We start from the raw sequence: 19,464 nt of genomic DNA, 5'->3' as shown, positions 1-19,464 counted from the left end.
GCTACCTAGTTGGGGCTTATATTATCAGTATTTTTTTAAAAAAAACAGTAGTTAAAATTGTGTTGTTGCTTAGTTTGTTGTGGGAAATGAATTTGGTGCAGCTATAGAAATGACCCAAAAGGAAGTTTCATAATGTAAAAACACTATAATCCCAATAGGTTCCAATCAGATTAGTTAAAAGCATGTACCTAGGGGAATCTAGATTAGGTTATTTAATACATTATGGATTATGGTATTTTTCGGACTATAAGATGCACTCCCCTCCCCCAACTGTGTGGAAATGTCTGTGCATCTTATAGAGTGAATGTTGCTGAAGCCCCAACCATCCGCCTTCGGTCTCTGCCTCCCAGCAATTTGCTTCCTTGCAGCAAATAGCCTGGTCAGCTTCAGCACAGCCTGATTTAGCACAAGTATCTGATTGGTGGTTGGATCTGCCTCCCTGAATACCTCTAATCAGCCGTTCCAATCTGTGGGGATTGCCGCTGCTAATCGGCTCCAGCCATCAGTGCCGCCACTTATCACCACCTCTACATGCCCCATTTTCTGCCTCCACATATTTTTGGCCCATTCCAGGCGGTGGCAATAGGCGGCAATGGCAATCCCCGCCACTTGGAACGGGGCAAAAATGGGATGAGTAGAGGCCAAGAATGGAGTGCACAGTGGCGGCAATGGGCAGCGGCGATCCCTGCAGCCTGGAATAGCTGATTGGAGGTATTCTGGGACGGTGATCCAACCACTAATCAGCTGCTTGTGCTAAATCAGGCTGTGCTGAAGTTGACCAGGCTGTTTGCTGCAAGGAGGCAAATTGCTGGGAGGCAGTTGCAGATTTATTTTTCTTGTTTTCCTACCCAAAAGCTGGGTGTGTGTTATAGTCTAAAGTGTTTTATAGTCCGAAAAATACAATAGTTTTCAGTTTCTGGAATGTATATCTGAATTGTGAATGTGCCTCTACCAAAATTGTGTTTATTTTGGAGTATTATTTCCTGAAGATTGCCATGGATTATCTTCTTATGCAAGCAGTCTTTAATAAGGCCTTTTTTGTCTTGTTTCCTGCAGAGTCTTGTTTCCTGCAGATTCCCCTGGATTCTTTTCTTATGCAAGCTGTCTGTTATAAGGCCTTTTTTGCTTGTGATTTAATTACAGATATCAAAGCCAACTTGATGTGAATTATTGAGACTTGGTTCAGTCGGGGGTGGTGGTGTATGTGTTCCTTTTTGAAATGTGGCAAGCCAGGTTCTGAGTGTACCAAAGAGATAGGGATATCCACCAGTATGCGGACGATACCCAGCTGTATCTGTCCGCCCCGTGCCAACTCAATGAAGCGGTGGACATGATGAACCAGGGACTTGAAGCTGTTAGGGACTGGATGAGGGCCAACAAACTCGTGCTCAACCCGGATAAGACCGAGTGGCTGTTGTGTTTCCCTCCCGCCAATTTGGCAAATATTCCATCTCTCAGGCTGGGGGGGTCAAACATTATACCCCTCAGACAGGGTCCGCAACTTGGGAGTCCTCCTGGACCCACAGCTGACTTTCGAACACCATTTGTCAGCTGTGACCAGGGGGGCATTTGCCCAGGTTCGCCTGGTGCACCAGTTGCGCCCCTACCTGAACCGGGAGGCTCTCACAACAGTTACTCGTGCCCTTGTGACCTCTAGGCTGGAGTACTGCAATGTGCTCTACATGGGGCTGCCCTTGAGGAGTATTCGGCGACTTCAGCTAGTTCAGAATGCAGCCACGCGAGCGATTGTGGGTGCACCTCGCTTCACCCACGTAACACCTATCCTCCGCGAGCTGCGCTGGCTACCTGTCGATCTCCGGATACGCTTCAAGGTGCTACTTGCCACCTATAAAGCCCTTCATGGTAGTGGATCTGGGTACTTGAGAGACCGCCTACTGCCGATCACCTCCACACGACCCATTAGATCTCATCGTTTAGGCCTCCTCCGAGTTCCATCCGCTGGCCAATGCCGACTGGCCACCACGCGGAGGAGAGCCTTCTCAGTGGTAGCCCCGACCCAATGGAACGATCTCCCCGTGGAGCTTCGTACCCTCACCACCCTCCAGACCTTCCGCACAGCCCTTAGAATCTGGCTATCCCGTCAGGCCTGGGGCTAAAGATTGTAACCCGCCCGAATGGTATGAATGTTGCGTTTTAATCATGTACTGTCTTATATGTAAAAGTCTGTTTTCCCCCCCCTTCCTTTTGATTGTGAGCCACCCTGAGTCCCCCCAGGGAAAAGGGCGGCATATAAATAAACAATCTAATCTAATCTAATATGGAGGGATAACTTTTAGGAGTATCTTACTGCTTTCAGAGGCATTGTTCCACAAGTTGCTGAATTTGAGACTCTATTCCTTAGTTCCAGGATTCTTGTTTCTATACTAGGGTCCCTGGTATGAAGCAACCTCCTTGCCTTAGTTGCTCAACTCATTCTCAGGGTTGGCAGTGAAATTCTCCAGGCTTATGGTCCTGGGAGACTTTAATCTGCCTTCTCTGTGAGTGTGACCCGTCAAATGCACACCCAACAAAACCGCAGCGACAAAACCGCGGCGAGAAAAAGAGTCTATATCACCAACTAAATCACCTTAGGGTCTAAATCACCTTAGGGTTAGGGTTATTACCTTGTTTTCACGTGGTTTGTTGATAACGCGCTTTCGTCTGCGCGCATTTATCGGCGCGCTTCTGTGGGCGCGATTTAGACTTCGCTCTTTTCTCGCCATGCTTTTGTTGGTGCGCTTTTGTCAAGCGCGCATTTGTCGGTGAACCCTCTGTGAGTGGGGGTCTAAGGTGGCTCAGGAGTTCATGACCACCGTGACAGACAAGTGTCTATCCCAAATCATCCAAGTCCTGAAATTGGCTAATTGTCATATCCTTGATCTGATCATCTTGCTCCTTAGATCCGTTCTTGCTAAAAGAAAAAGAATCAAATGAAGTATTTTAAAAAATCATTTAACAGGTGTTGAAAGAAGACTAATAAAATGAGAACAAATTCTTCCAAAAATACAATTTTCTTAAATTTCTTAAATGTTAACAAAATCTTTGTTGTTTCCAGCATGAATTCATGCATAATCGTAATTTATGTAACCCTTAACCACAGACGTACTATTTTGGCTACTCTATTAGAGGCATGCGGTCATAATGACCACTCATACAATTTTCTTAATCTATGAAAATAATAGGTGAGATATGTTGTTAAATTTACTTTGTATAGTTACAATTTTAATGTATTGATCAAATTAACAAATTTTATAAATTCTATTCACAACTGGAATGGTCCATTTCTAAAAATAGGAGTGTTCCAAACATTTTGGAAAACTGTTGCGGTCATGACCTCAGGTTTGTGGTTAAGGGTTAAACAAAACCTAACTCAGTAGTTTCAAATTGTAATACAGAATAACTCTGGGTAAAATAAATAAATTTAAATTGTTACAAATGTATTTCTTACTTGATTACTTCAGTATTACTGAATAATATAATTCTCTGGTTTTGGCTTAGTACCCAAATTAGAAAATCTATTGGTTTATCATTTGTAACTGACATCTTAAAATATATGAGTCTAATGAATTATATGTTTTTGAATAAAGTATGTTGCAGAAAATAATATAGCATGATGTATAACCCGATTATTTTTCTCAGTTGGCATCACTTGAAGTCTTCTTCAAATGCAAGCATATTAGATGACACATTTCTTCTAAGAAGGAGGAGAAGGAAATCTACTCCCTTTAATTTTAATTTAGGGGAAATCTATGTTAAGTACAAAGTAAAATCTTCTTTTTACTTATTTTTTTAATATACATCCATTTTGTGTGTGGACAGAGTTGGTTCTGGGTATTATTCATATTAATCCAATTCACAGTAATAATTAGTAATCTACCACATTTATCAAATTTAAGTAATCCTCATTATATTGTTTAAACGTAAATAAACAAAAATGCCTAACTCATCTTTATCTCTATCTTCATCTATATCTTTCTTGTTCAATCTAAACTTTTTTCTAATATATATAGACAAAGTTGTTTCTGGGTATCATTCATATTAATCCAATTCATGCTAACAGTGTTAGCAATCTCTAGCACATTTATCAAATTTAAGTAATCCTCATATTATTTAAACATACATTAAAAATGTCTAATATGTGTAAACTTCTAATCTATTTTTATTCATTCTATAAAAATTTATATTCTAATATTTCCCCTATCTAATTTTATTCCTCTTTCACCTTAAATTCAGGCTACTTTAATATTTAAAGGGAAATTCTTTCCAACCATCATCTCTTCTCTTTAGTGCTTCAATTCTTATCCATTTTTTAAATTTGCTTCCCACACTCCTCATCTTTTCTCTATCTTCATTTATATCTTTATTGTTCAATCTAAACCTTTCTCCCAGTACAATCTTATACTGCCAATTCTCCTAGATGTCTGCTCGTGTCCCAATCTCCTTATCAAAGGTATCTTCCTGTGTCTCAAGTTGTTGATTTGTCTGTTTCATTTTCTTCTGTCTTTCTCCCTTTATCTCTTACCTGGTTTCTCAGTCCTATTTTTTTGCTCCAGTCCTTAATTTATTTGTTAATGTAGCCAATTCATCTGCTCTCTCCACTCCTTTTACTTGCCATTTATCTGGTTTTCCTCTTCATCAAGCTGATACTTCATTTGCTGGTTTTTCCGATCCATATTTTATTCCTGTTTGTATTCAATTTTATGGCTTGAGCAATCCATTTCATCTAGACTTTCTGTTGCTTCCACCAGTTCATGGGCAGTTTGATCTTTGTTCATTGTTCTTTGCAAAATGTTTTCCATTTTCTCACCTATACTATCAATTGAATCCATAATATTTGGGAACAACAAAGTCATCTCATTAAAAAGTCCACTCATTTCCACAGCTGTTCCTTCAACTCCAGTCATAATAGCAATAAAGGTGAAATAAACAATAAAACCGCAAACTAGTTCAGAAAGAGTCCAAATTTCCAATTATTAATAAATGGGGCTCTCCTTTCAAATTTCCATGCAGCCTTTTTTCCAGCAGGTATTTATCTCACTCAAAATCAATTTCGTTCAAAACAAAGTCAGTTATTTAAATAAGCTAGTTCCAGCCTTTACTCAGTACTCTGATAATCCAAGGTATTTTCCAAGTTCTTTAAGTCTTCTCTGTGGTTTTAGTCTTTTATTCTAGCTTCCCAGACATTTTTATAAAACATCGTTCTTATTTCCACCTCCGATAAGCATAAAAGTCATAAGTTAAAAGTCACAGCTATCACATATCAGATGTTCCTTTTTTCCTCTGTAAATTTCCAGGAGTCTAGGAGTCACTCTTCCATTCATACATAGATGGTGCTCTTGACTTACTTTTCAACATAGTCCTTGGAAGTGCTTATTTTCACAGCTTAAAACAATTCTCTTTTTAGAGTCTCTTATCACAGATTTTTTTTGTTTTCCTTAGGGTTAATTTTAAGTAGAAGAATCATTTCACCTAGAAACAATATCTTTTCACTGTTTTCTTTGCTCCTGCACTTTCTTACGTGTTCTGGCTGTCCCCAGCTTCATGGCAGCCATGTTGACTACCACTGCTCTTCAAAGAGCGGGATTCTCCAATTCAGGGCTCTCCTTGACCTATAAGGCGACCCCTTTACTTCACCATCCCTACAGGGTGGCTATGGCTCCTTTTGGAGCCCTCCGACATGGAGAGCTTGGAGCGAGGCCGCAGAACTCACAGTCCTTGTGTCAGGCCTGCAGCCATATTCCTTTTGGATCTTTGGCCTGCCACACTTTCTATTATTCTACTATGCCTTTTCTTTTGTGGGAAAATGGGAGGGGGGATTGTACGGAGATAAATGCTATGTAGCCAAAATAAAATTCCTTTCTAGAAAGCCAAGGTCATCCTTTGTCTCTGTACCTCTGCACCTGACCAAACTGGATGGGTGGAACTGCCAGCATGTCCATGTGATGGACTTGTGGGTGTGGGGGCAAGATCATGAATTTTCAACTGGGTGGGGAAAACTGGAAAGCTTTCAGATTTGGGTTTTCCCAGATGTGCCAACATGGCTCTCTTAATAAATTGGAATAAATAAATTGGAACCGACCCAAGCTTGGGCAGTGCAGAAACTCAGTGAAGATGGAGGAGGAGGAGAAAGCCACAGGAAAGCAGCAGATGACGGATCACCTATCTTATGTTGAGACCATCTATGTGCCTTCCAAAGCTGTGGTGGAAGCTGCAAAGGCCATGGAGAGGAAACGCCAGCTGGGAGCCAGGCGTAAAGAGCTGTCCCATAGGCCTCCCTTGCAATCGGAACTAAATCTGCAAGATGAAGCCTCGGGATTTATCGCCTGTAAGGAGTTGCTTTTGGAGCCCAAAGGGGGTGCAAGGGCAGCCTCAACCCACGACTGGAGGGGACCAAAGCAAACGCCAACTGGCCGCTCCGATGATTGGGGATCCCAGCCACCCTCACACAATCAGTTTTTGTCCGGCCTCCCAGACCAGTTCAGACCGCTGAAAATGAGTGGAATCAACCCTTGCCTTATCTCTGAACTTCCCAGATGAACTATGGCCCAGCCCAGATTCGCCTTCCTAGAGACTCCGCAACACACTGGAGGGGGATTTATGCTTCTTCCATACAGTGACAAGCAGGTCAGCCCAATACCTTGCCGCTGAAGCAAGACCAACGACAGCGCCCCTCCTCCCTTAGGTGCAGATGGCCCCTCAACCAGAATGGAAAAGCCAATCCAGCCAGCAGCAGAGGGGCTGGGGGATTCTTCTCCTAGCCAGCCACCAATGTTTGGGCTGCAGCCTGGGAATCAAGCCCCACCGGAGTAGATTTTCTTCCCAGGCCATGCATACGCACAATACCCATGGACATCTTCCCCTCCTCAGCAGATGGCACCATTTCAGATAACTGGCCCAGGGCAATCCCAGGGACTGAACCTCCAACCTGTTCCAGCCCCAGTGCAATGCCCCAACAAGGAGAACCAGAAGACCTGGGAACAACAGCTGAGCCACCCCTTTCCCCACCCCCATTCACGCTGGCACAAAACCAGCATCAGGCACAGCATCTTTGCCCCCTTTCACAAAGCAGTGGAGTGGGGGAAAGCTTGGGAAGCTTGGAGAGGGAAAAGCTTCCCCTTCCAAAGATGATTCCCTGCCAGTAGCAAGATAGGGAAAATTGCTGAAGGGACAGCTCCCCCAGGGACCTCAGCTAGCAGAGAGGCAAATGAAGCTGCCTGGGAAAAGGCAGGCTGTTAAATTTGCCAGCAAAGCCTCAGACATGCAAACCCTTTCCCCAGGAATCAGTGGAGGCCCAGCTGACAGGCCCTTGCCAAGCCATGATGAAGGAAGCAGTGGAGATGATGACCCAGTGGTAAGGGCACCCATCCGCCCTTTTGCCATCAAAGCCAAACTCATAGTGCCTGAGACGGGGGTAGAAGGGGAAGTTGAGGCAATCGTGGACACAGGCTGCACCCGATGCTTAATCAGTATGTCTATGGTGGAGCAGCTAGGCATACGCACAAGACCCCTAGCCAATCCCATTTGGGTTGAGCAAGTGGATGGGACACTAATTGGAGAGGGCCCTGCCAAAGTAATTACTGATTTGGTAAAGTTGCAGATAGGGCTCCTCAGATGAATTCCTTAGATTCATCGTAGCTCCAAAAATGCATGAATCGATTATCTTAGGACTTGTGTGGCTGGACAAGTGGACACCTACCATAAAGTGAGAAGATGGCATTCGAAAATTGATCATTAGCTTGGGGCCGCTACCACGCGTGAAGCTAAAGGGCCACCCAATGTATCGAACCCAAGAAAGCACACAGCCCAGACCTGCAGTCCCTGCAGCAGACACAAAACCCCCAGACATCCAGCATGCCAAAAGAGTACTGAGACCTGGCAGGGGTTTTCAGTGAGGAAGATTGTAACTATCTACCCCACATCAGCCCATCGATAGAGGTCTTGCCTGGAGCCACCCTACCAAAGCCGAAAATGTACTCCATGACTCCTAAAGAGATGGTAGAATTAAGAAAGTACATTGACATCAATTTGAAGCGGGGCTTTATTGAACCAGCTAAGTCAGAAGTAGCAGCCCCCATGCTCTTCAAAGAGAAGAAAGACAGCGGGGTGAGGCTATGTATTGACCTGCAAGGGATAAACTGAGTATGCGTAAAGAACACCTATCCTCTTCCCCTCATGAAGGATATGTTGAACCACTTGACTAAAAGACAAGGTGTTCACCAAACTGGACTTGAGAGAGGCGTATTATCTCATAGGTATCAGGGAGGGAGATGAATGGAAGACTGCCTTTAACTGCCTCCTTGGCAGTTTCCAATTCAAATTTATGCCATTTGGACTACAAGGGGCCCCTGCATTACATAAATGAGGTGCTACATCAGCACCTATACCAAGAGGTGCTTGTTTACCTTGATGACATCCTCATTTTTTCTGAGACCCTAGAAGATAGCAATATAGCAATAGCAGTAGACTTATATACCGCTTCATAGGGCTTTCAGCCCTCTCTAAGCGGTTTACAGAGAGTCAGCATATTGCCCCCAACAATCCGGGTCCTCATTTTACCCACCTCGGAAGGATGGAAGGCTGAGTCAACCCTGAGCCGGTGAGATTTGAACCGCTGAACTGCTGATCTAGCAGTAGCCTGCAGTGCTGCATTTAACCACTGCGCCACCTCGGCTCTGAGCACATGAAGGGTGTACGACAAGTCCTGGAAAAACTTCTAGCCGCCAAGCTATATGCAAAATTATCAAATTGTGAATTCCACAAAATCTCACTAGATTACCTTTGCCACCACATTTCCAGCGAGGGGGTAGAGATGGATCAAGGGAAAGGGAAAACTGTGTTAGACTGGAAACCCCCAAGCACCTGCAAACAGCTATAAAGCTTTCTTAGATTTGCCAACTTCTATAGGCCAGTGGTCCCCAACCCCCGGTCTGCGGACCGGTGCCGGGCCGTGGAGTACCTGGCACCGGGCCGCGCAGCGGCCGGGGGCCATGATCGCTGCAGCTGGGTGCCGTGGCTCTCCTGCTGCGCCAGCCGCTCCTCTTCCAGCTGCTCGCCCAGCGCGCAAAGCTCCCGGCAGCGGCGCCACAGCTCCTCGAGGCGCCGGTGGCTCTCCTGGTTCTGCGCGTGCAGCTTGCACAGGTCCTGTTGGCACCAGGCGGCCCCCTTCCAGCTCCTGCAGCGCCTGCAACTCGGCCTCGTATCGCTCCAGGCTCTGCACGCAGCTCCAGCTCAGCACCAGCGCGTAGTCGGAGGCCAGCTGCCGCTTCTCGGAGCGCCCGGCCCGGAGGACGCGCGGGGCAGACAGCAGCGCGGCCGGCCGCTGCTTGCACGCTTCCTGCAGCCCTTCGTGCTCGGCCAGGAGCTGCTCCAGCAGCGCCTCCAGAGCGGCGCAGTCGGCCCACAGCCCCTCCAGCTGCTGCTGCCGCCGGGCCAGCTCGGGCTCCAGGCGGCGGAGACGCAGCTCTCCAAGTTGCGCGCTCAGCCTCTCCAAGCTCTCCAACTCGTGGCGCAGCGCGTCCTGCTCCAGCTCGCCTTGAGGTGATCTCAAAAAATAAGCTAGGTTGGATATGACTGGGATAAGATTTCCAGATGTTGACTTGGCTCAAGTCACCGGTTCCTTTTTCTTGCTGAATGAAAACTCCTGCATCATGGTTGTATGTAGGATGTATTTAGAAAAATTCAAGATGGGAACCATCTTGGTTTTTATGTGATGCAAATAAAAGAATAAATAGGCTTTTAATTTCATAGTCATGGCTATTACCTTGACATTTTCGATGTCACTCTGACACCCCTGTCCCAGATAATTTGGTGAATGGACAGAGAGGCTACCAGCTAGTAGTAGGCTGGCTTGAATGCACTTACTAAGAAAGGATTCACAGTGAATTCAATGAATAACATTTTTGGGTGATCATCAATCTGATGGGAACTATATATCTATTGCAGCATTTACCTGCAAATTTAAAGGAAGTCCAGAAAGCGATTGCAATCTATTTGGCATATATTTACAAATACATATTGAAAATAATGCAACATCTAACATTTTCTGATCATGGTGCCGTCATTGGTGTACTATCCTGGTAATTAAAAATTGTGTCTGTAGAAGAATAAAAATGTGGTTGTGTGTTAACAAAAGAATAGAAACTATAAGCATATAATCTTCCATTCAAATAGTTAGAAATTAACTAGAAATAGTTAGTCCAGTTTACAAGCAACAGCCTGACGGTAGATCAGTTTACTGAAATATGGATTACTTAAAGGGGTACTCCGGGCTGGGAGTTTTTTTACATTAATAAAATACTTACCTAGACAAGTGTTCCCCAACTAGGGTAACTCCAGCTATAACAAAACTACAAAAATGGGTCGGTACATTTTTTGGGGGGGAGGGCAAGCTGATGTTTTGCATCTTCTTCTCGCTTTTCACTGGTACTTTCTCATTTTTACAGTGGCTGGTGTAGGTGTATATTGTTTTTGCTCAAATTTAACCCACAAATTAGCGAAACAGATGTCGTTAGAAAGTTTCCTTGGGAAAAAGAAAAGGCCCAGTGAAGAGACAGAAGAAGAGCCTTCAGCATCAAAGAAACATAAAATTTTTAACAGACAATACAATGAGTCCTACTTGAAATATGGATTTATCGGGATAGGTGATTCCTACGCGCCAACCCCGCTCTGCATAGTTTGTGGTGAGCGGCTCTCTAATGAGGCAATGAAACCCTCAAAACTGCTTCGCCACTTGAATGCCAAGCACCCTGGATTAAAAGACAAACCCCTGCAGTATTTTGAAAGAAAAAAAAAGGGAACACGAAGGACAGAAGATATTTCTGAGGGCCACCACAGCAATAAAGGAGAATGCTCTGAGAGCATCATATTTGGTGGCTAACCGTATTGCTAAGGCTAAAAAGCCATTCACTGTCGGTGAAGAATTGATCTTGCCCTCCACTAAAGACATTTGTCGTGAACTTTTAGGAGAGGCTGCTGTAAAAAAGGTAGCAAATGTGCCTTTGTCGGCTAGCACCGTGACTAGGCGCATTGATGAAATAGCTGAAGACATTGAGACACAATTGTTGGAGAGGATTAATACATCACCGTGGTACGCACTACAGGTTGATGAATCTACAGATATCGACAACAAGGCAATACTACTTGTTTATGTGCGATATCTTTATCGGGAGGATGTGCATGAGGATTTATTATGTGCACTATCTTTGCCAACCAACACCACAGGAGCAGAACTGTTCAAGTCACTGGATGGTTACATATCAGGACAACTAAAATGGTCCTTTTGTGTCGGCATATGCACAGACGGAGCTGCTGCCATGACCGGACGGCTGTCTGGTTTAACCGCTCGGATTAAGGAGGTTGCACCTGAGTGCGAATCTACACATTGTATCATTCACAGGGAAATGCTGGCAAGCCGAAAAATGTCACCAGAATTTAACAGTGTATTTAATGATACGGTTAAAGTTATTAACCACATCAAAGCAAACGCCCTTAACTCGCGTCTATTGGAGCAGCTTTGTGAGGAGATGGACACAGAGCACAGATGCCTTCTCTTATACACAGAAATAAGATGGTTATCCAGAGGCAAATCACTATCCAGGGTGTTTGAATTAAGAGAGCCATTGCAAAGATTTCTCTCAGAAAAGAAGTCACCACTGGCAGCACATTTCAGTGACAAGGTATGGCTTGCAAAACTGGCTTACCTGTGTGACATATTTAGCCTGCTCAATGAACTCAATCTGTCCCTTCAGGGGAAAATGACAACTGTTTTCAAGTTGGCTGACAAAGTAGCTGCATTTAAAGCCAAACTGGAGTTGTGGGGACGGCGTGTGAACAGAGGCATTTTGGACATGTTTCAGACATTAGCGGGGATTTTAGGAGAGACTGAGCCTGAGCGTTCATTCTCCCAGTTGGTGCACGATCACCTGTCTTTGCTTTTAGAAGAGTTTGAGCGCTACTTCCCAACCACAAAAGACCCACGAACTGGTAAGGAATGGATCCGCGACCCATTTGTCAACAAACCAGACGAATGTAGCATGTCTGTACAAGAAGAAGATCAACTGCTGGAGATTGCAAATGACGGCGGCCTTAAAACTGCATTTGAGACAACAACTCTGCCGGTGTTCTGGATTAAAGTCATGGCGGAATATCCTGAGATTTCCACTACAGCTCTTAAGTCCCCTTTGCCTTTTCCAACATCCTATCTGTGTGAAGCGGGGTTTTCTGCAGTGACAGCAACCAAAACAAAACAACGAAATAAACTGGACATAAGCAAGACACTTCGGGTGTCATTGTCTCCTATTACCCCCAGATGGAACCGTCTCGTTGCAGAAAACAAGCTCAGGGTTCTCATTGATTCACTAGATTCTAGTAACTAGAGCACTTAGTTAAAGTTTAACTGTTAAAATGTTAAAGCACTTTATATTTATGTAATTGTATTTTATTTTGTAAGGCATGTTTAAATACAATAAAATAAAAGTTGTTTAATCAAAACAATCTGATATATAAACAATCAATGTGTCGTCGCGAACAACGCCCCCCCCCACCCCTGCGTGCGCTCAGCGGGCCACGGTAAAATTATCACAGGCTGACTGGTCCGCGGCGATAAAAAGGTTGGGGACCACTGCTATAGGCAATTCATCCCAGTTTTTGCCGGGACATCAGCAGGGCATCCCGAAGTTGCCCCTGCCATTGACCTAACTGTTAAAAACAGGGCCTTCCCCGATAAAGCCAAAGGCAAACCAACCTATTAGATGGACAATGGACTGTCAAAAAGCATTTGAGAAATTAAAACAGCTCTTTGCCCAAGAGCCCATACTGCAACACCCTAACCCAGAACAGCAATTCATAATCCAAACAGATGCAAGTGATGTGGCTGTAGTGGCAGTGCTTTTGCAAAAGAGCAAATAAGGGCACCTCTTGTCTTGTGCTTATGTCTCCAAAAAATTCACCACTACTGAAAGGAGGTGAGCCATTTAGGAGAAAGAAGCATATGCGGTCAGGTGGGCCCTACTCACTTAGAGACATTTCCTGGAAGGAGGGGATGTCCCATTCGAGGTCTGGACTGACGATAAAAACATCAAAGCCCTCAAAAGCCCCCGAAAACTGTCTCCAAATCAAGTTCACTGGGCACAATACTTCCGAAGGTTCAAATTTGAACTTAAGCACATCTCTGCAGGAAAGAACTTGTATGTGGATGTGTTGTCAAGAAAACCGCAGTACGACAGGAAGAAGGAAGAAGTGGTTCACCTCATCCTTCCCCCTTCCTACCAAAACACGGCCCAAGTCACTATCAGAGGCGAGACTAACTGGCCCCCTAACCTCAGCCAGGACAAGCTGACCACAGCAATGAAATTGGCACTGCCAGCAGACCCCTGACTCAACAACAACAAGGACATACTGATGATGAGAGATGGCGTAACCTGGAAAAGATCCAAACTGTACGTTCCTGCAAACCTAAGGCTGGAAGTACTACAGTGAAGCCACAAACGTGAATTTAGGAAGCCACTTTGGATTCCTAAAAATGCTCTACCTCGCCAGGCATCAATTTTGGTGGCCAAAAATGAAAGCTGAAGTGGAAGATTATGTAAAAAGCTGTGTCATTTTCACAACCATGAAAATACAGCCAGGCAAGCCTCCTGAATTACTGCAACAGGTGGCCAACCCTAGCCGACCATGGGAAGAGATCGCAATGGACTTCATCATCGAGCTCCCACACAGCAGCGGTAATAAAGTAATTTGGACAGTCATTGACTTATTTTCCAAGCAAGCCCATTTCATTGCTTGCTCAGGACTACCATCTGCAAAGAAGCTAGTGAAAATGTTTGTCAAATACATTTACCGCCTTCACGAAGTACTCAGGAGGATCATCTCAGACCGTGAAATTCAGTTCACCATGAAAATCTGGAGAGAGTTCCTGAGGTCCATTGGGTCCACGCAAGGACTTAACTCAGTTTTTCATCCGAGTATGAATGGGGCAGAAGAAAAAGCCAATGCTAAGGTGGAGCAATACATCCATTGTTATGTGAATTACCAGGAAGACAACTGGTCGGATTTGCTACCTTTCGCTGAAGTCGCGTACAACAACGCTGTCTACAGCAGCACTGGATTAACTCCTTTTCAAGTTACCAGAGGCATGAAATTTGTTCCCATGCCTGAACTGCCCAGAGAACCCCACTCATCTTTGACTGAATGGATGGACGTTCTTAAAAAGGGCTGGGAATATACGAAAAAAGCTCTAACAGAAGCTGCAGAAGAGTACAAGAAACAAGCTGATAAACACCACTCGCTCCAACCTCCCTTCTGTGTGGGGGATAGTTTTCTTGTCTACCAAATACATAAAGTTAAGAATGCCTAGCAAGAAATTAGGCCCAAAATTTCTAGGTCCATTCCCAATAGTGAAAATAATTAACCCAGTTATGATTCAGTTCAGTGTGCCCAGAATTCTAAAGAAAATTCACCCAGTCTTTCATTGCAGCTTACTGAAGCCAGTGATTGAGTCCAGCCCAAGACCGTCCACCCAGCCTCCCCCTCCTCCAGTAGTGATAGAAGGAGAAACACACTATGAAGTGAAGAAAATTTTAGACTCTAGGTTGTATAGAGGCCATTTGCAATATTTAGTGCATTGGAAGATGTACCCTTTGTCTGAAACTACTTGGGCGAAAAGTTAAAATGTAAAAACTGATAAGTTAGTAAAACAATTTCATGATAAGTTCCCCAATAAGCCAAAAGACCCTCCCCGGCAGGGGAGAGGTGGTTAGTTCTGCTTATGTTAACCCCCACATTATTCTCTTTTCAGAAAACGCTTTTCTTCTGAGGAGAGGCTGCCTGTCGGGCCTGCAGCCATATTCCTTTTGGATCTTTGGTCTGCCACACTTTCTATTATTCTACTATGCCTTTTCTTTTGTGGGAAAATGGGAGGGGGGGTTGTATGGAATTAAATGCTATGTAGCCAAAATAAAATTCCTTTCTAGAAAGCCAAGGTCATCCTTTGTCTCTGTACCTCTGCACCTGACCGAACTGGATGGGTGGAACTGCCAGCATGGCAGTGGAAGATTGGACCATGTGATGGACTTGTGGGTGTGGGGGCAAGATCGTGAATTTTCAACTGGGTGGGAAAACTGGAAAGCTTTCAGATTTGGGTTTTCCCAGATGTGCCAACATGGCTCTCTTAATAAATTGGAACTTGGAGCAATACTTTGCCTTGGACTCTGATTTAATTTTGGATGCTATTGCAACCCTGACACCTTGCCTCAGACGCCATCAGAAGCACAGCAAGGATTACAAAGTAAAATTTTAATGACTCTAACATTAAGTACTAAAACTACATGTTACTTTACAACTGATTTAAACAGATGGGCATTAAAAAATAGTTCCTTATTCCATTCCTTTTCCAAGAGACTGGCCAAAAATGCTGTGGTTACTCAAGTGTGTGGTTGTATTTTTGATTTAGGAATTATGAGTCTGCCATTTTCCTTTCTCAGTTGAACTATAGCAGGGATATTTGGATTATTTAAGATATTGAAGAAAGATCTAAAAGAATACTGTTAGCTTTTAAGAGCCAAGGTGGCGCAGTGGTTAAATGCAGCACTGCAGGCTACTGCTAGATCAGCAGGTCAGCGGTTCAAATCTCACCGGCTCAGGGTTGACTCAGCCTTCCATCCTTCCGAGGTGGGTAAAATGAGGACCCAGATTGTTGGGGGCAATATGCTGACTCTCTGTAAACCGCTTAGAGAGGCCTGAAAGGCCTATGAAGCGGTATATAAGTCTACTGCTATTGCTATTGCTATTGCTATTTTATGAAGGAAGATACCTGTCCAGTTCATTGGTAGGACTCCGTAGGAAGACCCACAAAGAAAGCAAACTGAAATGGCAGGATTAGTAAAATTGTCAGTTATAAATGTTAGCCTCACTTAGTAATTTCCAAGCAGTCCTGGTAGAAATATCCTCGAGGAATTTTGCTCCCAAAGAAGCTCCTTATTTTCTATGATGAAATCTACTGCTGAACTCTTATGACTACTTTTTTTCTCTTAGCTATTTCTTAAATTGGATTTAATCATACTATGCAAAATAATTTTTTTTCCCACACAGATAAAACTTCCTGCTATTATACCAAGATACCCACATAGAACTCAACAAGCTATCACATCTAAAGAATTCCATGGAGGAAACCGACTTTATTTTCCTCCAATGTAAGTAATTTGCAGTGGCAATTCCTATTAAAAGAATATTAGAATAATAGAGTTGGAAGGGACTTTGGAGGTCCAACCCCTTGCTGAAGTAAGAAATACTGTAGCATTCCAGTGAACTGGTTATCCAATCTCTTATTAAAAACATCCAGTGTTGGGCCACCTACAACTTTTTGAGATAAGATGTTCCACTGATTAATTGTTCTAGCTGTCAGGAAATTTATCTTCAGCTCTAAGTTGGTTCTCTCCTTGATTAGTTTCCATCCATTGCTTCTTATCCTGCCTTCATATACTTTGGAAAATGGAACATACAACATAGAATAGCCTTGGAAGGGACCAACTTCTAGTCCAACCCCCTGCTCAAGCAGGAGACCTTATACCAGGGGTGTCAAACTTGTGGTGTCATGTTGTTGTCATATAATGTATTACGACTTTTTCCTCTTTGCTAAAATGGCGGTGGAGGTGGCCAGCGCATGACACATCTGGCCGGCAGACTGGGAGTTTGATACTGCCCTATATCATTTCAGACAATGGTTGTCCAATCTCTTTTTGAAAGCCTCCAGTGATGGAGCACCCACAAATTCTGAGGGCAAACTATTGAGGGCAAACTATTAGTTGATTGTTCTCACCTTTAGGAAATTTTCCTTAAGTTTAGGTTGCTTTTCTTCTTGGGTACTTTCCAACCATTGCTTCTTATCTTTTGGTCCTTTAGAAAATAATTTGACCCCCTTGGTTTTCTAGGAGCCCCTCTAATATTAGAACAGTGCTATCATATCATCTCTTCTTTTCATTAGACTAGGCATATCCCATTCCTGTAATCATTCGTCATATGTTTTAGCCTCCAGCCCCCTAATTATTTTGTTACTTTTCTCCGCACTCTTTCCAGAGTCTCTACATCTTTTTTATATTATGGTGACCAGAGCTGAATGCATAGTCCGAATGTAATCTTACTAAGGCTTTGTAAAATGGTGATCTTCATGATTATGTGATCACATGATGTTGATTCTATCCCTGTATTAATGCAGCCTAGGATTGAATTAGCTTTTTTGGCTGTGACTACATTCTGTGGCTCATTTAAGTGATTGTCCACTAGGCACCCTCTCACAATTACTGGCATTAAGCCATGTTTCACCTAGTCTCTACCTGTACTGTTGTTTTTTTCTTGCTTAAGTGTAAAATGTTACTTTTATCTCTGTTGAACTTCATTTTGTTAGACAGGGCCCACTGTTCAAGTCTGTCAAGATCTCTTTGGATCTTCAATTTCTCTTCTTAGTTGGCTATTCCTGTCAGCTTAGTGTTGTCTGCAAATTTGATGTGTTTCCCTTGTATTACCTTATGTAAGTCATTTATGAAGATATTGAAGAGTACTGGAACTAAGCTCAAGGGAATAAAAGTTTACCATCCAGGCAGTAAAAGTTTAAAATCTTTCAGGTGATAATTGTAAACAGTTTTGTATAAATGATCACTCAGTTTTCTCAGGATCATTCAATATACATATATAAATCATGTTCAGTTCATTCATGATTTTTTTAGTTAATAAAGACTGTAATTCTTATAAATACTTACAAAGATGCAGAGAAAGAAAAAAAATACTCTTGCAAAGAGATCTATCTGCACCTAATTCATTTTGCAATTATGTCTCTGTAAAAAGAACTATGCAGTCAATATTGAAGGAAAACAGTACAATCTATTTCGAGAAAATTATCTCCATGCTGAGATGCTGTGCTGTTCTTGTCTCCTCTCACTTGAGTGTAACAAAGGCACTACTCAGCAGAACTCATCAGAATAATTTTTGTATCCATATAAAAGTTTGATTCCCAGATTTTCTCTTATCTCTAAGTCCAATATTTTCTTCTATTCACTTTTTTCCCTATGCATGCAATTCTGTGTATGTTTGGGGGAGGGAGTTTAAGCTTTTAAATAGATTATGCAGGAAAGACCCATCTCTGCATGCCTGCCTCTTAGAGATTGATCCCCTCTTCTTTGTGGCAGTCCTTAGGTATTGGAATACTGCTATCATGTCACCCCTACTCCTTCATTTCATTAACTAGACATACCCAATTACTGTAACCATTCTTCATGTTTTTTAATCTCCAGTCCCATAATCATCTTTGCTGCTCTTTTCTGCACTCTTTCTAGACCCTCAACTTTTTTTTGTATTATGGTGACCAAAACTGGATGAAATATCCCAATTGTGGTCTTACCAAGGCATTACAAAGTGGTGCTAATACTGCAGGGGTTTGGTAGTCTGTCCCTCTGTTAATGCAGCCTAGGACTGTTTTTGCCTCTTTTGGTACATGCAGTACACTTATGCTTCATATTTAAGTGATTGTCCACTGGAGTCCAAGATTTCTCTTGCAGCTATTGCTACTGAGCCATGTACTAGCTATTATGTACCTTTACTTTTGGTTTTTCTTGTCTAAATTAGAGCTTACTTTTCTCTCCAATATATTTCATTTTATTAAATAGGGCCCAGTGTTCCAATCTATTGAGATCCTTCTGTAACTTGAGCCTGTTTTCTGAAGTTTTTCCTGTTGCCCTTCTATCCCCTCTTTTAAATCATTGATGAAGATATTGAAGAGTACTGGGCCTAAGCCAGAGTCTTGGGGTAACCCATTGCATGCTTCCTTCCATGTAGATACAGTTCTATTAAGGACTACACCGGTGATGGCAAACCTTTTTCTTACGGTGTGCCAAAATTGTCATTGCGCGTGCCTGTGCTATTATGCGCACCTGTGTGCCCACTCAATCCTCCCCGCCCATCTTCACATGTGTGCGTGACCCCCCTTCTGCACATGCGCCCCTCCCTGTGCGTGGGTACACCACCTCTCCCCAGGATTCAGAGGCTTTCCTGAAGCCTGGGGAGGGTGAAAACTGCTTCTACCAGAGGCACTCCGGAATCCAGAAATGGATCGCTTCCGAACTTCTGGTTGGCCCACTGGGGCTATTTTTTGCCCTCTCCACACTCCGGAGGCTTTCCTGAATCCTGGAGAGAGAGAAAATGACCTCCTCTGGCCCTCCAGAAGGGCAAAAAATCAGCTGGCCGGCATGCACGTATGCACTGGAGCTGACAGCTGGCATGCCACCAAATATGGCTCCGTGCCATAGGTGGTTCATCATGGGACTACACAGTGAATGTGGTTTGTCAATCAGTTATGAATCCATCTGGCGGTGATGGTGTCTAACCCATTTTTCTGTCTTATCAAGTAGTAGGGTGTGGTTTACTTTATCAAAAGCTTTACTGAAGCCCAGCTAACCCATATCACAACCTTTCTCTGAT

The 19,464-nt window shown here is 43.5% G+C and overlaps 1 protein-coding gene across 3 annotated transcripts in view; it reads left to right on the top strand.

The window, feature by feature from the left end:
* The window catches only part of CZH7orf57 (chromosome Z C7orf57 homolog), an 83,938-nt gene that overhangs the window by 56,559 nt on the left and 7,915 nt on the right, over nt 1-19,464 (top strand). For all 3 annotated transcript variants that reach the window (XM_032238226.1, XM_032238225.1, XM_032238228.1), the window contains exon 6: nt 16,087-16,187. In XM_032238226.1, coding sequence (XP_032094117.1) covers nt 16,087-16,187 — 101 coding nt within the window. The remainder of the gene's footprint in view (nt 1-16,086; nt 16,188-19,464) is intronic.

This window comes from Thamnophis elegans, chromosome Z (genome assembly GCF_009769535.1).
Source record: "Thamnophis elegans isolate rThaEle1 chromosome Z, rThaEle1.pri, whole genome shotgun sequence".
Classification (NCBI taxonomy): Eukaryota; Metazoa; Chordata; class Lepidosauria; order Squamata; family Colubridae; genus Thamnophis; species Thamnophis elegans.
This window is presented reverse-complemented; position numbering and strand designations above follow the sequence as displayed.